The following is a 21,806-nucleotide window of genomic DNA, read 5'->3' on the forward strand; positions in this document are numbered from 1 at the left end:
GGCGATATATATATATATATATATATATATGTGTGTGTGTGTGTGGCGTACTTTAGCTTTAATTTGTTGCTGCTGTTTCGAGTCGACAAGCACTTTTGATTTCACTTCAAAAGCTCGCTTAGATTCTTCTGCTACGGACAGATTCACTTTTGTTGTACAGGTTTTTGCTCCATCTGCTTCTTCTTCAACCTCTCTTGGCCAAAAAAGAATCTTGTAGGCCAGCAAAAACAAGTTACAAAGTCGTCTTTGTTGTTTTTATTATAAATATTTTCTAGGCCGTTTACTTCCAAAAAATTGTTATTGCGACGACCTCAAAATGTCAAAAGTATCGTTGCGTTAAAAGCTGCGCCTCTCTATGCACTTCTCAAGTTCTTACTAGTTGATTATAGCTTGATAAGTGCCTGAAAATTAGCGCAGCTCCGATATACACTATGTAAATATATATTATATATATATTTTTTTTTTCGTACTGTCCAAAATGCCAATCGATTCTTGAAAAGCCACTGAACTGGTTTTCGTAAGCGCACATTTGTTATGCAAATTATTAGCGTACCCTATGTATAGCATGGAAATTTATTTAAGCAGCAACAACAACAGCTGTCTATATACAAGAAATTTTAAGCGCTGTGACGCAAATCGGCTGAACAAGTGTATATAAAAGGCGGCGGCTACACACACGCACACACCTATATATTAATATATAGAATATTTAAATAATTTTTAAAACAATATCTCAATAAATAAATAAATAAGTTATTAATAATAAATTCAAGACACGTATGACATAGCTGCTTAAAATTACTTTTAAAACAAGTCAAAGATGAACAAATCTCTCTTGAATTTATGTGCAGCTGCCCACGTGTAAGAACGTTGCTCCAAATGCTTCTTAAAATACATTAAAAATAAATTTCAAATGCTAATTTAACTTTCACATTGTGTGCGGTTTGCATAGTAAATTAACTGATTATCTAATTGAGTTTACCTCATCTAGATCCAGAATAAAAGTGTGTTTAAAGGTTGGCGCTTGGAGAAGTTTTCTGCTTTTATTAGATAATTTTCTAAGTATTTTATGAAATCGAAATCGAACTGCACGAATCAAATATCATAAATAAAATATTGTTACTTAATATTTTTTAATAGCCTTATTCAATATCTCCGCTTCGACCTTTCTGCTCTTTTAGTTGTCGCAAAATTGAAAGTTTTGTATGTTCTGGCACGCCTCCAAAACAGCATGCCACAAATGTGGCACAAACGGTGCGAGTATTTGATTTGTAAAGGGCACAGCTGTCATTAAATTGTAATTAAAGTAGCTGTACGTTAGAGGGGCTTTAATAAATTCTATAATTGACACCCAGCAGCAAAAGCCAAGCAGAAAAAAAACTAGAAAAACACGTGCACAAGTGCAATCAGCACGGAAGTTGGAAGTTGGTTTTAGGTCTTCAGAGAATCTCCTCATCCTCTGCTGCTGCTGCTTCTTCCTCTTTGTAAGTTTATTAAGTTTGCACTTTTTGTGCAAAATGTTGTTGAACTTTTGCAGTCACGACTTTCGGCTGCGGCTGTGGCTGGTGTTGGAGGATGGCAACAGATGCGCCAAGCGCTCCAAGTTGACATTTAATAAAATGAATCTGCGCTGCGGCAAGCTTTGTTGTAAATAGATATAATCATCATTTCAAATTGTTATGGACTTGATAAATATATTTCGTAGCGACGTGACAGGTTGCAGTCGCTGCGAAAGAAATTGTTGTTTATTTTTTTATATTTTTTTATTCAATTTGCTTTTCGCCCCAAGCGCAGAACTTGAAATGTCGCCTGACCCATTTCCAAACCAAACCGATGGCAAAATAAATATTATCTTTTTTTTTAAGTAAAAAGCGCTTGCCATCAAGTGGCTGGCATCTTAAACATTTGTCTTTGCTTATCTTTTCTTTATTTCTCTCTAGTTTTTTTTTTTGTTTTTCTGCATTTTTTCTCTATTTGGTCAATACAAATTTATGTTAATTTCATGCATAGTTTCGTCTATAATAATAGCTGGCGGTGTCTTCCGTCAATGAAAATTGATTGATTTGTATATATGCAAGATCTTTATGTATATATGTATATATAAATGTCTATCTATATATACACTTAAGGTGTGTGTATATTTGATAAGGAAACTAAATTTTGTTTCATCAAAAAAGAAATAAAGTAAGTTAGAACATTCATGGCCCAAAAATAAACTAAGTTGATTAAAAAAATTAAAAATATTTATCGCCTATAAACATATAACTGAGCTGAGCCAAGTTAATCCCATAATCCATGTATCGTTTATAAAATTTATATGAAGTTTTTTGTAGAGCAATCTGACAGTGATCACACTGCAAAGCTTAGTTTTCTCTGCCTCAAAACTGTGGAAATTTTAGTCTTATCTGATTTGCCACTCCTTCCCCAGCGGGAGATTATATATAATATATATATAAAAATGGATCTACAGACAAAACAACATGCAATCTAGTAAAGCTAAGGTTTCTAATTGCCTAGCTGGGCACGATGAATTTCTTGAATCTCTGCTACATTTGCAATGAGCATAGCTATATAAAGCTCTTGGGCCTACTCTATATCAGTAAATTTTACAAATATCTTGGAATATACTATATAATGTATAATGTACGATTAACAACAGCCCCACTGGGCGTATCTATTGTGTTTACAACTTAAGCTATATTGCTTATAAGGCAATAATTTTAGGCGTTGCTCTTCAGCTACAAACCCGGAACATTAAAAACTCTTTTAAATTTATAAGGCAAAGGCTACATAGATAAGCTTATTAAGTTAATTTCAAGTATTTAGCTTTCAATCAAACAGCTAAACTGACTGTCTGATAGATGTATAGGCAGCGAAACATACAAATCCAAACTCCCTTGTCAGCACGTAAGCGACTATAAAAAGATAGGCATAAAAAGTGCGAAGCAGCAAAAATTTCCACAAAAACAAAAGAAAAAACATAATTTTCCTGCACGTTTAAGAGCTAAATTACGCGCCAAGCGTTCGTGTGCGTGTTAGTCTGTGTGTGTGTGAGCGTGTTGTGTGTGGTTTTTCCTGCTTGCGCCAACGCGTTTTTGGCGGTGGCTGCAAAATCCTGTTGTGCATAGCCAGCCAAGCAGCCAGCCAGCTCGCTAGCTAGCGAAACCGAAACCGAAACCAGGTGAACGAGTGCCCAAACAGGCGCATGGAAGTGGAAGTGGAAAAGCAACAGTAACAGCAACAACAACAGGCAGTACCGAGGCGAAGCGAAGCGAAAACTTGTCAGCTTAGCCGAATAAATGAAAAACTTTCATTTTCATGCTACTTTCGTCGACATGGAAAAGTGGTTAGAAGAAGAAGCAGAAGCAGGGACAGTTGGCAGTCAAGCACTTAGCGCCTTTGCACTAAAAAGTTCTTTTTTTTCAGTTGCTTTGTCTATGCCAAAAACAAGTTCGTTGCCTAAGTCTTTTGTTTGGCACTGCATATGGCAGGCAGCGACAACGTTCCCAGCTAATAAATTTGTAAACATTATTGAATATAGTACAAGCCCAACACAGATTGCTCAATAAATGCCCAAAGACAAAAAAACTGAAGGCAAAAAAAGCGAACTTTAGTCCGATTCAAAAGGGCCCCCAAAGCTAAGCAAACGACAATAGGAAAATGCTGCCATAATTTGTAGTAGTTTTTTGTTTTTTTTTTTTTTTTGGTTCATTTCCATGGGAAAAACTAGACGCCTTTTGTATTTCGAGTATTGCTAAATGGAATTATATAGACGCTCACGCCAATTGCGAAACGCGGCGGCGGCTAAAAAACGCGTGGGCGTTTGCCTTTTTTCTAGCCAAAAAAAGACAAAGTTTGATCTGACACAAGGCAAATAAAGTGTCGCTTAGCTTTTCACTTCTTTTACGTCACATGAACTGGGCGCGGCTTTATGCAAATCCATTGGAAAAGGCAAAAAGTGAGACAGAGAAAATACACATACATTTGATAGAGGGGCATAAAAGTGCTCGACTTTGATTGGTTGAAATTGTTCACTGACTGCAGTTAACCCAGTTAAATAATAAACATAATATTTAGGACAACAATGGCAAATCTTTGTGTGTGCGTATGCGTGTGCCTGTGTGGGCAGCAACGGCATTTGCCAAAAAAATAATAAAGCTTAAAAGCGGGCGACAAATTGAACGTTTATGCGCCGAAAACTATTGAGATGTGGGCTATGAATATTGAATGAATGTCATAAAAAGAAATAGTTTATAGAAAGGTGAGTAAGATTGACAAGGGGTACAAGTATGTGTTTAAGTTCAAGTTGCAGTAGAAGTATAAGTATAAGACAACAGAATATATATTATATTATATATTATTATTTATATATAATAATAATTATAATATATAATTATTATAATATAATATAAGTATTGGATAAAGGTAAGTATAAGTAAAATCTTATTAAATAGTCTATTTAGGTACAAAAGAATATAAGATGAAAGTTAATGTAAGTTAAATGTATTTGCATATCGTTCTGCTTCCTCCACACTATTCTTGATACTAACTTATATTGATGAAAGCACTAATTAATAGTAGCAAATAAAGGAAACCATATTTGGGTATATTATCACCTTTTTTGTCTTCATAACCTGTGAGATATATTCATTTAATAACTCAGACCCTACACACTCACTTAATTAAATCATGTTGTCCAACTCTTATATAAGTCTTATACAAATATTCAAACATTTCAAAAATTTCAAATATTTGTTTCTGTTTTGTCTTCTGTTGCACATACACCTGCCTTAACATATTTCTGCATAGTTAGCTCATGTAGATCTACAACATATTGTATTACGATATGATAAATCATGTTATGTCTGCGTATAAACATGACATGAGCTAGGGACAGCAACTAAATGCTGATTTTATTGTCTATTTTGTTTGTCTGAAATGCTGCTGAAATCAATGAGAAATGCCCACACACAGATGAAGAAGTCAACACACATACACACACATATACATATATACACACTTAGCTGAAGTGAAGCTCGTGCTGGGCTGGTACATTAGGGTTACGTTTGTTTTTTCATGTTGTTGTTGTTGCTGCTTTCAGCTGTCGTTGCGGCAACTGCCAAATGGCCATAGGCAAATTAAAAATGCACAACGCAATGCGATGGCCTAACGGTAATTAATGCAATTGGTCAATACAACAGCAACAACAACAACAACAACAGCAGCAGCCACAGCTAAGATCGCTTGTGGCTAAGGTTTAGTGCGTTTTATGCTGTTGCTGACCCCAATGCAACCGCGTTGCACGTGTCGAGAATATAGCCACACTATAAAATAGCCACAAATCATAGAAGAAGAAGCAGCACTAGCAGCAGCAGAACCAACCAACCAACTGGCCAAGCGGAAGTCAAAAAAGGTCTTGAGCTGTCCAATTGTATAAAATCGTGTCGTCTTGCCATGGCCTCCATTTGACTTTATAATTCAGTAGCTGCCAGCTAAACACTTAGCATACTTATACTTATCAACTTATACACATCTTTTATGCTTATTTGCATAAGTATAATTGCATCAATCATCGAGTCGAGCTTACCTTATAGAGTTTATCTTTCTGATACCAGACATCTTCCTCCTCCTCCTGTTGGGTGAATGTCTGATCCAGGTTTAGATCATCGCGCGAACGTGATAATATTTTTCTTCTCGAAACCATTGTTTTTTTGTTGTTTATTCTTGTTTTCTTGCGAGTCCCCAGTCCCAGTCCAGGCGAGAGGCTGCAAAAGATACGACGAGTAAGTCATAAATGTTCTGTTTGTGAATATGCATGGGATGTTATGTATTTTGGCTTTCAAGTGTGCCGACGTATTTAACCATCTAACGGTAAATCCAAGAATTCTTCTCTTTCAATTTTTGGGTGCTGACAGGCCTCAAACTGTGCAGCGTCAAATTGCAAACCAAACACTGAGAAAAAGTAAATAAAAATCAACGCAAGGTTCAACGCACTCGCAGCACAATAATAACACATATTGTTTATGACCCGACTTCCTTTTTACAAGTCATCTCAATTCGGGCTCTCAGCTGGTCAACCTTTCTGTTGTGCCAGCCCCTGTTACCCAATAAAGTTCTGTAGGAGTACCTGCAGTTGCCTTGCGACTCCCTGATATTATTTGCATTGTGTTCGGCTGTTATCGTTGCATTTTAGGTGTATTTAAGATAGGGTATACAGAGTCTATATGAATTAAACTTGAACTGGACCGCGAAAATGCAATTTTAAGTTTGAAATTAAATCCTATCAAAAGTGAAATGTCTATGGGATCTACTAGGAACAGGAAATGGAACAAGCTAGTTGTAATTTGAACGACATAATAAAAATAAACAAATAATAATAAAAACTCCATTTTAAGCAGTTAAAAATAGTTGAAATTCAATTCTTCTTGCAAAAGATAATAGTACAATACATAAAATATCTCTTTGGTATAGTGAAAGCGAAGCTATATAAAAAAATTTTAGACGAAATAGTGAATTTATTTTTTTATGGGAATAATGAAACAATGAAACATTTGAGTTTTGACTAGAAAATTCTTAAATTTCAAGAATTACTATAGCAACAATTTAAATCTATGCAATTGTTAAATGGAACGGTAAAAATTTCAAGAAATACAATACTAAATTATGAATGTTATTCACTTCCTGATATCGAAGCAAGTAAACTGAAACCTTGAAAATGGAACATTAAACAATAAAGAAAATAACAACTTTAAATTAAAAATAATGTTCATTATTTCATATCTCGTGCGAATTTCCATTTGCCCAAAATGCAATAAATAATTTTTTTTATTCTTCCCATTTTCATTCAATTTGGAATCAGTGTGCGCTATGTGACTTTGGCATTTTTATGACCTGCCAACAGAATTTATGTAAAACATGCAATTTTTATTGAATTACTTGTCATTTTGGTCTGGCTCTCAGACCAGTCGACGCACCGTAGATACAGATACAGATACAGACAAATGAATATCACCTGTGAGTGTGTAGGCCTTCGCAAGCAAAAAAAAAAAAAAAACAGGCAAGGGAAGAGAGAAAATATAATCATAAAGCACAATGGTAAAACAAAGGCAAAATGAGCCAAGTCGCTTGTTGTTGTTTGTTTTGTTATTTATTTTTTTTGTTGCTTTTTTCATGGCTCAGTTTGTCAAGTTGATGAAAAAACGCTCATTGCATAATAAACACCTCTTGGAAACTGGCCCCAACGATCAACGCGCGTAGCGGCAAGCTTTTTAGTACCGCTCTTCGCTCCCTTTCTCCCTTTTTTTGTTAGACTATACTCACAATTCCTCTCTCTCTCTCTCTTTCTCTGTTTCTTCATATGCAAATGTGTGAGGTTCGCTAACCTGTTGTCATATTTATACGCTTTGTTTGCTGCTATTGTTGTTGCTATTATCATTATTATTAGTGTCTATAATTGTCTGTCAGCTTTCTTTTGCCGAATCGGCTGAGTGCCTGATTGACTGCTTGACAGCCGCAGCTTTAGGGGGATGCTGCTTGCTGCTGCTACTGCTGCTGCTTTTGCCAACCATAAATTTTCAACGCCTTTTGCGCAATTGCAGCCAAACGATGTACTCGCACTCAATACTCGATACTCATACTTGCACTCGTACTCGATTCGCATTGTCAACAATCGGCGCCATTTTGCGCGATAGATTGCAATCGCATAACAAATGTTGCCTGCTGCATTTATGCAACAAAAGCCGTTAAATTGTACGACTGTCTGACAATTTTTTTTACACCGTTCGTTTTGTCTCCATCGCTGCATCTGCATCTGTATCTGCATCAGCGTCGCTTATGCCCAAAACATTTTAGCTAGTTTATTGAGCTGCATTTTTGCTGTTTTTGCACCTTTCAATTTTGGCTGCCATTGTTAAACACATAACATACATATATACATATAAATATATATAGGATGCAGCTTGTCCAGACTATTGTTATTTATACATCCTACCGACTTACCGGCACGTCAGCTATATAGAACATCGTGTCTACTCCCGTTTGGCTGTTCTGACATGGCACGTACAACGTGTACAAGTACTCCAGGCGCAGACGTGTTCTAGTTTGTGCCCGACGAGCAATTACGTGAATAGCTTGCCAATGATATGAGCAATTGGTTATAGCATAGATGCATATATTAAAATACACTAAAAACGGCATTGCTGACTTTAGTGAAAAGTTTGAAACGCAAAACTATGCTAAAAAGGAACTGTTGGGCAACTGTTGTGTAGCAGTGCTGTGGGCTGTGGGTGGAAGTGTAGACTAATATAAAAGTATCGATTAATATTAATTATCGAAACAACTAAAACTGCAATTATAGAGATGGGAAAGGCAGCTTTGAGAAACATAAAAGTATCGATTAATTCTCACTATCGAACGAATTAAAAGTTAAGATATTCGCACTCGCCGTGAATATTTTGCTATGAAAAAGAGTATTTGAAATGCCACTTGCTTGCCTAACATTTCTTTTAACACTCATTTTAGCAAAGTCTGAACAAGTGGCAACATTTGTTTATCACAGCTTGGGTCTGCCAATTAAGTTGCTCAGCAATTTCGTTGCATTTTTATGGTGCATGCAAAATTAAAGAGAAAAAATGGCTTTAACTGAACTTTGTTCTTGGAACATTTATAAGCAAAAATGCTGACGGATCAAGAAGTCGATTAAAAGTTCTGATAACTGTGATGCTGCAGCAACAGTTAAGTGGTGCTCAAATATCCTGCATACTCATAGCGGATGGAAGCTGGCCTCTGGCATGCTGGCATATTTCTGTCAAAAGAACAGCTAAAAGAAAAGCAAAAACTAGGGAAACGCCTGTGTTTTTGCTCATGAGCTGTTGAAGCTGTTCTTTGTCGTTGTTGGGAGGGCTTCTGTAAACAGGTCGAGTGCTGATGAGCACTTGATGCTGCTGAGATGAAGTCTTCAACATCAGCTGCATTTGTTGTTGACTTTGCTGATTTGCCTGCATCATTTCAAGCATTTTTACTGTTATATTTCACTGTTGACTGCAGAAATTACAAAGCAACTTGCATCTCACACGGCTATCGCATTCACTTTCAAATTTTTTTCATTCAATTTTGTTGTTTTTTATTTAAGTCTTCTGCGCACACGCACAAAATTTTCAAAACGACTTTCACAAACACAAAATAAGTAAAAGTAATAACAATAACCTTTGTCTTTGATGGCTTAAAGCCAATTTGGCATCATTTAAATAATGTCAATTAATCAGACTTTGATATAATACTTATTTATATATAACTACCCAACTTATTGCCAAACCTAGCCGACTACGATTTGAATGTAAATTGCCGAGCGCTCAACTTTCACAATTAAATTGTTTATTGCACTGTTTTTTGTTTAACCTAGCTGCGGCTGCCGCTGCTGCTGCTGCTGTTGCTGCTTTAATAAAATCATCAGCAAAACTTTAATTCAATTATGAAAAATGAAAAAATTACTTCCCGCAACTTACGTGAAGTTCATTAACATCGCTCGCAGCATCTGCTCACACACATATTTGTCGCCGTAAAAATAAAAAAAATTGCTTTCGCCATTTGAAATATTTTCATTTCGAAATGGATGATCAAACGGAAATAGAAAGTAAACTATTTTGCAGCTGTGAAAAATCTCCAAAAAAAATCCGCATATGAAATGTGTGCATGTTGCAAGCGCCGACTGCCCAAGTTCGTTGCCTCAGTCTTTTGTTTCAAGTCGACTTTCCAAAAGAACTTTCTATGCACTGTGCATCGAGCTACATCAGCTGCATACTAATTGCCTGCCGAGACATTTTTATGAATGAAAGCGTAATTTTTTTTTATCGCTTTACGAGAATCAATAAAGAATTTATCATATTGCTGATGACAAACAGCGCATTGTCATAGTCATAGTTAGATGTAGACAGACAGCGCTTGCATATTAATCATTAGACATGTAAATTTACTTTAAATGGGTGTGAAGTGGGCCTGCTTGGATATACATATATTCTAACAAATGTTGTTGTCTGTTGTTGTTGCTGCTGCTGCTGCTGTTGCCTGTCTGCCTGTCTGCCCGGTCATTGGCTGCAGTCGTCGCTCACTTTGTGATGGCCACTTTTTCGCATTAATATTTACCGGCTGCCGACTGCCGACTGCAAATAGTTTTCAGTTCGTTTACCCAACGTTTGTCATTGTTTAAACAGAGTTCAAATGCAATTGCGAATGCGTCACGAGATTTCAGAGCTTCGCTGTTGCTGTTGCTATTGCTGTAAACACGGAGCACGTGTTGTCTGTTTGGACAGCAACAGCTGCTGCTGCTGCTACTCTGCCGCTGCCTCTTGTTTAAGCTGTGTGTGTGTGTGTGTGAGAGCACTTGCGCTTTGTCTAGCTGATTTGTTTACATGCGACAAATGTGGGCAGGCTTCACACAAAATGAAGCAGTTGACATGCCTAACAATTTTTGAGTGTGTGTGAGATGTGTGCGTCTTGGTGTGTGTGTGCATAACCATGTGTGTGGGTGAGTAGGTGTGCGCTTGAGTGGGTGCTTGTGGCTGCATTGAGCGCCATCACATTTTGGCACAGATTGTCTTAGTGGTGCTAATTTAGCCTTTTTTCGGCCAGTCTAGCCTATTTTTTTTGACTCTAAGATGAATGATAAGTTTTTCAATTTTTTTCACTATTCATTTTACTACTCGGGTGGATGTTGGCCTGGCTTTTCGCCCGGCATTTCGCTGGGCTTGTCCATCTCTCTGACCGTCTGAGCATCCATGCGATCGTTAGTTCATCCATCCATCAGTTCGCCCTTCCGTTCGCCCATCCAACCCTTTGTTTGTCCATCCCTTCGTCTCTGCATCTCTTCGTCTGTTGCTTACCTTCGTCTGCTTATCTCTTCGACTGTTCATCTCTTCATTCCCTTCTTCCGCCTGTCCGTCAGTCGTCTCAAACGCAGAACATTTCGGCGCTATTGAAGCTAAAGAGTTGAAATGTTTTCTATATATTCCTCTAATCAGCCTTGTCTTATAAGTTGTAAATATATATTTTTCGATACGCCCACTGGGCGGCGTGACAAAAGGGGAATTAATATATATTTAAAAAAATAACTCTCCCTCCTACTCTAGCTTTCGGTACTATTGATGCTAGAGGCTTGGAATTTGAAATATTTACTCGAGCCCATCGATTAAAGGCTTGGCAAATCGGGAATAGTTTCTACAGTTTTAGCTTAACATATTGTAAATGGGTTAATGTTGAGCTCTCTAATAGACTGTCAAGAAATTATGTACACGCGCGCATAGCGGGCGTGGCATATCCAACGCTAGCTGGCACAGTTTTAGGGCTGAAATTACTTTGCTGACTTTGCAGATGGTTCCATGTGGAACTCCTCTTCATATAGATTTATAAGTTTCGTCATCTTGGTTGCCAGCAAATCATTAACTGGCTGCAGCCACAAACACAAATATGCCAAATCATTTGCCAAATGTGGCGCACGAAATGTTAAGGTCAAACAAATTTTTCAAAGCTAGAAAGTATTTTTGTTGTATATTTTATTTGTATTTATATTTCATTAGCGCTTGGGTTCATTATGTAACCAGAACCGAGTTGAAAGCTGCGCTAATGAAGCGCGCTGCCTTTGGTCTGGGAATCGAATCATTTGATACTTTCGTCTAATGCGCTCTGCAGCATCTTCTCTTTCTCTGGCTCCCAAGAATTTTGTGCTCTGGCAGCAATTTGATTGATTGGCCACGGCCAGAAATAAACAAACCGAAGTTTCTGCTAGAACAGATATGTATATATGGCTAAAACGAAAATGTTTTCACAGAGCGTGCTCGAAATTCCCGCTGGGGGTCAAGCTGAGCGCCAAGAAGTTCACGATTCGATTGGCTATTTTCTAAACGAATTAAATTAAGCAGTCATTGACTTCATATATGTTGGCTATATATAATGAAAAATTATACGTAATATTTAGCGCCTTAATGCGTATTATTCGAGTACTCGAAAGCAGAGGCTGAGGCTGAAGCTGAGGCTGTGTGGATATGGCTAATCAAATGCTTTAATTTGCATAACAAACGCCGTGAAAGTGCTTTTTGGCAGCGAGTGCACGGTTCAGTTAATCGCACTGTGTTTGGGGTTAAGGTTTTCATTATGCAAATTATACTTATATATATATATATATATACATCGCGTGTGCAAATAGGAAGCTAATAGTGCAAATATCTAAAACAGCAGCCGAACATACTGAAACAATGTCTTGCGGAACTGGCTGGCGCTACTGCTGTTGCTATTTAACACCTGAGCGCCTCGCTGGCAACACCTGGCGAATCATACACACTTATAACATCTATATACGTATAGATAATTAAAAATTTATATGCATATTTCGCAAGCATATTTCCCTTGAGCCGCACGCATCGCAGACGCAGCTCAACTCTCATCATTCACGCAATTATTGAATGAAATTTATGTTAAATCATAAGGTTTTACAATATTTTGTGTGTTCGTCTTCTTCTTCTTCCATCATGTAACTGTCAGCGTGTGTTGCAAGCGACAAAAAAATACAATCTAAACGAAAAATCGACGACTTCGAGTTAACGTTTCAATTTTTGTCTTTTGTAACTAAATTTGATTGATTTTTATGCCTCGTCGTGTCTCTGTCTGTGCGATAGTTCATTAAGCTGATGCTCAAAATGTAAATCTTACAAATTGCTTGACACGTTTCGATGCACGAATGACTTGGGAAATAAACTGTGTGCATTAGGAGCTGCTATAATAAAGTAAAAAATTAAAATGGAAATTGTTTTAAAACGAAAGACTTAGGCAACAAACTGTGTCAAATGACTAAGCCAGCTTAAAATTGTTGTCCTGTTCGAAAATTGTTAATGACACAAATTATTAGCTAAGCGAATGACTTAGGCAACGAACCTTTATGGACTAGGTGTAGTTACCCAGCTTAACGTTTATTCTGCATTTATGACACGTTTCTATGTAGGAATGACCTAGGTAACGATCTTTGTGCATTGCGAGTGAAAAATTCAAAACGAAATTGCTTGAAAATTGTTTTACAACGAAAGACTTAGGCAACGAACTTGCGCCATTTAAGACAAATGACTGAAAAAGGCTAAAAATTGCCGTTGTCCTGTTTGAAAATGGTTTGTGCCACGAAAATTGTTAGCTAAACGAATGACTTAAGCAACGAACTTGCAGCTAGCTAGCTAGTCGGCTGCTATCCTGCTTTTATGAGCTCGCCAGAAATGCAGTTAAGTTAGTTTTCAAAAAGCTTTGGCTTTAACTACAATTTGTAGCATAAGCTGTTGCATCAGAGTCCAACGCTTAGGCCGCTTGCCTAATGAACTTGCCGCGAACTATTAATCAATGTGAGAAATGGAAAATAAAACGAGCGCAGCAGCCCAGCTGGGTGGCAGGTGCTATCAAAAACTGGTTCACAGGGCGATGCGTTTGCGTCGAAATCGAACAAGTTGACACTCATTACACAAAAAAAAGTTTTGTTAGCTATAAAAAAGCTGAGTTTTCCGCATTTTTTGGCGCGTTTTTTTCAAGATTCGTTACGATTTTTTGTTTTGGCCGCAAAACTTGAGCGAACCAAAAACAGACGAGTGCAGGCCAAAAAATACCTTACAGATGTGTGTGTGTGAAGTGAAAAGCAAAGCACAGAAATTACTTGCAAAAAAGTAGCAACAACAACAAACAACAACGTTTTGGCGGCTGCTTTCGTTTTCAGTTTTCATTTGGCCTGCACGCTTCAACTGGCTATTGCCCGTCTGCGCGCCATGGCGTGCAGCTCATGTAAACGTAGCAGCAGCAACAGCAACAACTAAAACAACAACAACAACAACATCAGCCACAACATAAACTGTGAGCACTAAATTTTCCACGAGCGAGTGAGTTTGAAAACGAAACTGAATTTCTTTCTTTCAACATTTGTAAGAAGTAAAGCAAAACAAGTAAGCGTACTTGGGAAAGTAAAGCACGACTAGAAGGTACCCTAGGCATTCAGTTGTTGCTCGAATGTATACAGTTTGAGCAGCATTGGTCATATATGTAGACTTTAGGTAGATTAATATACCAACATTTTTTTACCTATTGAACTAACTAATTGAAATTTGATTTACATTTTGGTCGATTTGATCTAATGATGATCTGAGCTTGGTATAGCAGAAACTATGTGTAAGCAGTGTGTAGTTCTTTTAGGACATACATAGATATATACATATACAGAGAGATATGAACCAAATGATAGATGGCAGAAAGAAAGGCGTATAATGGGCGAAAGTGAGAGGAATTGAGATAGAGTTAGAGTTAGTAAGATGGATTGACTGACCGACAGAAGATTAAACAGAGAGTTAGAAAGATGGATAGCCTAAAGAAAGAGAGAGAGTTAGCTAGAGATAGACAGAGGGAGAGACAGAAGAACAGACAGAAATACGGATGAGCAGACAGAGTGATGCAGAGAGTCATATACAAATATATAGACAGAGATATGACACAGAGATAAACAGAGTAAAATGTCTAGATTGACTTCTCTCCTAGTGCTCCCCAAGAATATGTCACAGTCAGATCTACTTCCGCCCTTCTAATATCAATTTTACACAAGAAACAGTATACCCGCTTTTGTCATTCACAATGAGTATGGAAAACGTTACGAGTTACGTTGACCATCATTAGTTGGCTTAATAAATGTTCGCTGAATGAAAGCAGCGGCTATTTAAGTTAGCTTTTTTTCATTTATATATTTTTTTTGCTGATTTGTGCTTATCACACGAATGCAATCAGCAACAACAACAACAACAACAGCAGCAGCAGCAGCAGCAACTACAGTTTCAAATCTTTGCTTTTCACTTTTTCAAATGGCCCTACGAAAGTTTGTTTTTTAGCTTTTATTTATTAGAGATTGATGATGCTATAGCAGCAGCAGCAGCAGCAGCAGCAGCCGCCGCCGCTGCTGCTGCTGACGAGCGGAAATATGAAGTAAGATAGCTCATAATATTTTTCACTGTGTCTGTTTGTTTAACAAGCGTTTTGTTTGCCTGATTGCGGCGGGCTATACAGAAAGAGACAACAACAACAACAACAGCAACAAAATGAACGCACAACAAACACCTATTGTGGCCTACACGTGCACTTAAAACACAATTTAGATGGCCACGAAACAATGTTCAATGATATAATGTTTTAATAAAGAGATTTAAGGCGGGACTCGGATGCTGCTGATGCTGCTACTCCTGCGATAAGCCATTATCTTGGCGGTAACCACGTGCCGCAGCACTATCTAAGTAATGCTAATAATAATAACAATTCCATTAGCCCTTTCGGCCAGCTTTTATTGTTATTGTTGCGGGCGTTAACAACTTTCAACGTGCTGTCAATGATACGTGCGCTGGGTTTTATTTAGTAGCCCAATAAAAATGTTGTTTTTGGACAATGGAAACTGCCTTTTTGACAGCTCCCAAGTGTTCAGAGTGAATAGATTTAGTTTTAGCTAAGAAGTAGAAGTAGTAGAGCTTGTCTTAGGGTAAGAGAGTTTGATAGTAATAAGAGTTTGAGCTCTAGAACTCAGTTGTTGCTGCATATTTAGTGAGTATATAAAGAGAGACATTTATAGAGTTATATACATATATAGAAATATAAATAGTTTTTATTTGCATTAAAACAAAATGACATATTTGAGTAAATAAATTTATTTAAATTGTCAGCAGTTAAAAGTTGCTGACTTAAATGGACTCAAATTATAAATCAACTAAGCTTAAAAGATAGCACATTAATAAATATAAATTTAATAATTAATTACTATTATTGATAGAAAAGTTGCTAAATTTGCTGCAGCAATAAATTGAATATTTTTATTTTAATTTTAAATTTAGTTTTATATATTGTTATAAAAAAATAGAAAAAAAATGTTGTTGAAGTTATTATTAACAAAAAAATTATTAAACAAAAAAAAAACTATAATAATTTGATTAAATATATAAGTTTAAAACTTTGAACTAGCAATACAAATAACTTAATAAAAAAAATGATTATTAAGGTAAAAAAAAATCTTGCTAAAAAGTCTAGACTCATATATAATAATAATTTATATATAAAATATAAAAATATTTTATTTTAATTTCTTATTTTGCTGTTAAAGTTAAGTTTAAAAAAAATATATATTAAAAAAAACCTATATCATATAACAACAAAAAAATTCATTTTTACAAATTAAAAAAAAAAAAAACAATTATAAAAAGAAAATATATTAAGAAAGTTGAATTTTTAAAAAGTATTTAAATTGGGCAAAAATATTAGCGTTCTATTTTTTAGATAGCTTTACGCCACTAGCATATATCGAACATGCTCTGAAAGTTTTGTAATCGTATTTATTTAGAATATTTTTAGCTTTGTCTGCGCGCTAAAAATTTGCATTTGCTGCGCATCTGATTGACCCATTTTTGGCTGAGGATTTTGGCTAATGAATAACGAACATAAATTGTACTTCGACAGCAGATATATATATATATATATATAAAGTCTAAACCAATGGCTCATAAAAATGCGCAACGCATTTGTGAATAGAGAAGCTAAAGAAATTTTTTGCCAGGCCTAAAGAACAAAGTGCGTGGACAAAAGTGTGACACCAATCTTAAGCTTCAGATATATAAATACATATACAAATATATAAATATGTATGTATGTCTGATATATATACAAAAGCTGGGCATTATAGCGAGCTGACTGTGAGTGAAGGGAGCTTAGCTTCGATTTTTGTTTTTGCTTTTTTGGCAGTCATGCACTTTGACATGGCTGCAAGTGTGGCTTAACGGATATACTATATATATATATATATATATATATATATATATGTCTATATATATATTTATATGTCGATTGTGTTTTTTGTGCATTGCGCATTGCCTTTTTGTGTCATTGTTGTTGTTGTTGTTATTTGGTTGCTGTCATTGCGTTTGTAACTTTGCCACGACCTTTTTTATGTCTGCGCGCACGAAAACTCATTTGTTCATGCATATTGTTGTTGCTGTTGTTGTTGTAGTTTTTCTTTTGTTGCTTCTGAGAAAATGAAGTCAACTGTTGTTGTACGCCTTGTGACTGACATTTCCCATTAAATTGCCACGTTATTGTCTAAGAGTCTTACGATGTTGTTTCAGCTTCTTCTTCGCTGAGTTCTGGTTGGCTTTGTTGAGCAAAGGGGCGTGGAACAAGGGGGATTATTAAGACTTAGACTTAGCTAAATTTGTGCATATATTTTTTCTGTTGGCTTGTTGCATTTTCAACACTTTAGACACAGCGAGCTGCGCGCTTGTCTGTCTGCCTGCAGCTTCGTTTTTTTCGGGGCTTTTGCTACTTAAGCGCTTTTATGCGATTGTTTACATTTATGGCTGAATAATTGGGCGCTCTCTGCTGCTGCTGCTGCAACTTGTAGCTGTTGCTGTTGCCGCCCACTGCAGTGGCTGCGCCGCGCTGCGACTTCCTTCCCCAACAACTGTCGCAACACCTACCTGCAATTCTCGATTTCAGTCTCATCTCTGTTTTTAGGCATGTCTCTGCTTTATTAACTGCATTTGTCTTGGAGGCGTGCTGACAACTCATCACAGTCAGCCGCTCAGGGTCACAGCTCGCAGAGCCTAGCCGACTAACTGGAGCTTGACATTGTGTTGCTCTTAATTCTGCACTAATAGTTTTTAATTAAAGCCACAAAACATATATTAACTCCAAATGCGGACAACCTTGGCAGCAACAACAAAATATATACAATTTTTAATATTTTAAATACAAATGGAAAACGAAGCTAAACGAAAACGAAACCAAAAAAAAGCGTTAAACAAAGAGTGAGCGAGACGGATATATACTATTTATATATATATGTATTTATACATATATAAGCAGGAAGTGCACAACAGTACACACCAACACACACACACACATATATATTTGTTATATATATCTCTCCGCCTTCCTGTGCCTTGGGCTAAATATTACGCATACGCCGCGAGGGCCGTGTTGCATGCGTTGCATGCCGCATGCTGCTAGCTGCTTGTTGCATGCGTCTCTGACATGCTACTCACCTTTTGCTCAATTACTTTGCTGCTGTTGTCTGTGTCGAAATTGTTTTGCACACAAATTTTCCCAATGATTACGTTTGCATTCAGCTCTCGTTGCACTTGCAGCAGCTGCAGCTGTAATAATGATTTTATTTAAATTGATTGCAATTGATTTTCTTCTAATTTTTTAATATTTCTTTTATGATTATTTTTAATAAATTTTTTATAATTTCTTTTTAATAATTTATTTGACTTATAATTCGTTTAGCTTTTCACTTTTGTTTGTTTGTCTGGTATTTCACTTGGCCAAAAAAAACTTGTTTATTTAAATTTCTTTAAGGCGTTTTTTCTATTTAAAAATAGTTTATTTAATTATATTTTTTTACAAATTTTTCTTTTCGCTTTTACCGCAGTTTTATTTATACAAATTTCTAATTAAAGCAAAGAGTTTTTTCTAAGCTTTTGCCTTTGCCTTTGCTTTGCTTTTGATTTATATTTTCTTTTTTTTTCTTGTTGCTATTTTTTTTCTTTTCAATTTGTACTTATTTGTTTTGGTTTTGGAACGCACTTCAGTTGCATAACGACTGCTCGCACTAATAAAATTTTTTATTTATTTTTTTATATATGTTGATGACGAAGAAGAGGCAGCAGCAGCAGATGATGTTGCTGATGATGAGCTTGTGTGTGGGTTTTTTATTTGTTAAATTTTTTGTTAATACCCACTGTAACACGGCACCAGCTAACACGACGTATGCGTGTGTGTGTGTAATTTGAGTGTGTGTGTTTCTGTTTGTGCCGCAGCGACAGCAACAAAAGCAACTGGCAAACGCACTCGACGACTTTCGCGACACGACTGACGGCCAAGACGTTGTTGGCTACAAAGCTGGGCCTGGCTAACTGGCTGGCTGGCTGGCTGGCTAGCTAGCTGGCCTTACCGTAAGTTCGGTTACGTTGTCGAACGGGCTTCGGCTGCTTGAAAACTTTTATTATTTTACCTCTTCTTTTTGCTTCATGGCTTAACTTGGCTTAATAGCATTTAGCGTATCGCAGAGCACCGAAAAAAAGATCGAAGCTTTTTGTAAAGCTTGAGCTTGGCTTAAGAGTGCCAGCCGCCACTGCCGCTCTCTTAGCCATGTCTAAGACGTGCTCTTCTTTTACCTCTGTCAAAAGGTTGTGCTCCGTGCTCATTTGCATATATCTAGCATAAATCAAAGCAGCTTTCTATGTGTTAATTACATCATCTGATAGATGCGCCCAGGCATTTCTTTTTGCTAAATATTTTTATATTTTGTTTTGTGTAATATTTTTATTTTTACAAAATTTAAGTAGTTTTTTTTCTGGCGGTGCGCGTCGCATTTATCATTTTGTTTGTTCGAAAGCTTTTGTGCCGCGCACAGCAAGCCAAGCTCTAATATATGGCATATATGTAGCCACAGATGTTTAATACATTTAACGGTAATTTTTTTAAGGCGCATCTCGCGCGTGTTATTCTAATGACTTTTTCGTTGAAGGTCAACGCAGCTGTTAAATAACGTAAAATGTCAAAATGCTTACAAAAAAAAAACAAAAAACAAGAAAATCAAATCGACGCCCACACGAAAGACTTAGGCGACAAACGCAACACTCTAGACACTCATAAATCAGAGCAATCAATTGCTGAGATTTATGTGACATGCAATTAAACGACCTGAGCAATTGCGCTCTATTCTTTTAATAGAAAAAGAATACATAAAAAATTTATAAAAAAAATAATTTATAAAAATCATAAGAAAAAACTTTATAACATTTATAATGGCTGCAACAAGTGCAACAGCAAAATTAGCATAAAAATTCTAAGAGCTGCCATTTGGCTTTATCTCATGAACCTGTTCAACCTGTGGCGCAGAATCTAATTACAAAATCAAAGCAAATATATGCTGGCAGCGCGTCAATTAAACTACGCCAGGCCATCGAGACAGCCACTAACTCTAGTTGAGTTGCCTTTGCCTAATCGCAGTTGGCTGCTGCAGCCACTGCTGCTACACCATTTCATGAAATTAATGAATTTTTTCGCATAGATCTTTGGGAAATATCGGAATGGGGTATATTAAATTGGGCAGATTTTTGACAGAAGCTGCAAGGTGGCAGTTACAATGAAGTTACAATATTTTCGATTCTCTCTCCTCAGTTATCGTTTCTCTTTTCTTTCTTCCCTATCTCTGCCAATTTCTCATGTTTCACTTCTCATTTAACATTTTCTCTCTTAATTCTTCTCACTTTACGCTTCTTTCTTTTCTTTTTTTTCTTTCATTTCTCTTTTCTGTTTTCTTTACTCTTTACTTTTTCTCTGTTTCTTTACTCAAATCTCTCTTTCTTCTCTCTCTCTATATATATATATTTTTTTTCTCTTCTCTCGCTTCTCTGCTCTCTTCTCCTTTCTCTCTTTTCTCTCGTTCTCTCTCTTTCTCAGCCTTTCAACATTTCTTCTTTTTTATGCTTAACGTAGCTCTGTTATATTTTCACACAGATGAAGTTATTTATTTTAATTTCCTCCACTTCCCAGGGTATCTGTTAGTTGGGCTGCCACTGCACTCTGCATTCTAACTAGTTTAACATTTAAACATTGCCTGTGGCTGATTTCAGCTGCTGCCCAATGCTGCACCCACAGACGCGTCGGATAGCCACATGGGGCAAGCATTGAGATATCCAATTGAAAAGCAGCAAATCAAATGAAGTTCTAGCTAGGCATGATTGACGCAGCAGCAGCAGCAGCAGCAGCAACAACAACAATGCTGGGAATGTCTTGAAATTGCAAGCTAGTTAAATTATAATACGTATATAGCAGCCAAGCATGTGGCCACGGCAAGTTCGTTGCCTAAGTCTTTTGTTTGCCAGCCATTGTTCAGCTGGCTCTGGTATCAATAATGAAACATGTGCACATTTTTCACACACATTTTAATTTGTTTAAATAAATATGAAGCAGGCACAAGTAAATGACTTCATTTTTGTTTACTATATTGTATTACCTAACAGCAGAGACTGAGACAGGGACAGGCACGGACACAGACGAAGCATCATTCTCCCAGCTAATGACACTGTTTGTACAAATCTGTTTTGACACCCAAAAAGTAAAAAACGACAACAAAAAAAAAGAAGCAGCTGCCACTTTATAAACATTTAGTTGGGTGCTAATTAAGACAACAACAACAAAAAGCAAAGTTTTCGCTGTATTTTTTTTGTGTGTTTTATGCACAGCTTTGCTTTAGCTTTGGTTTTAGCTTTAATGGACGCTATTATCAAATTATGAGCAAACGCACTCATGATGGCATCATAAACGTCTGCGTGTGTGTGTGGGTGTTCGCATGTCCAGCATACAAATAATTTGTCCACTGGCCTGCATTTAACTGTAAATGATGTAGATATAAATTTATTTTAAGCATGCAGCACATGGCCAAAGCCAAAAAAAAAATAAAGGAAAAAAGAAAAAGCTACGCAATTTGCACTTGTTATAGTTAAATGCTGGGCGTTAACTTCGTGAAATCCAACGTTTGGCATTCACAATAAGCATAGCAGCTCATAGCATAGGTATGCCGATCTTACATAATCCAGCGATTGGACGCGTTCATGAAATACGAAAAAGTGAGAGATATTTTTGTTACTGTTTCTCTTTTTATATTGAAAATATTGTGTGTAGAGGGTGTATTGGTTTTAGTTAAAGGGACCAGGAAGTTGTTAATACCCTGAAGTATATGTATAGTTATACAGGATCGCCTT

General features: G+C 36.6%; 1 protein-coding gene across 1 annotated transcript in view; it reads right to left on the reverse strand.

Annotated features, from left to right (window-relative positions):
* LOC111603303 overlaps positions 1–18,225 on the reverse strand; it is a 35,194-nt gene extending 16,969 nt beyond the window's left edge. The window contains exons 1-2 of the mRNA XM_030225055.1: positions 18,078–18,225; positions 5,588–5,765 (exon numbers count right to left, since the gene is read on the reverse strand). Of these exons, the coding sequence (XP_030080915.1) occupies positions 5,588–5,704 (117 nt within the window). The 5' untranslated portion in view covers positions 5,705–5,765; positions 18,078–18,225. The remainder of the gene's footprint in view (positions 1–5,587; positions 5,766–18,077) is intronic.
* Positions 18,226–21,806: the final 3,581 nt, after the last annotated feature.

This window comes from Drosophila hydei, unplaced genomic scaffold (assembly GCF_003285905.1).
Source record: "Drosophila hydei strain 15085-1641.00,03,60 unplaced genomic scaffold, DhydRS2 tig00008122-arrow-pilon, whole genome shotgun sequence".
In the NCBI taxonomy this organism is placed as follows: domain Eukaryota; kingdom Metazoa; phylum Arthropoda; class Insecta; order Diptera; family Drosophilidae; genus Drosophila; species Drosophila hydei.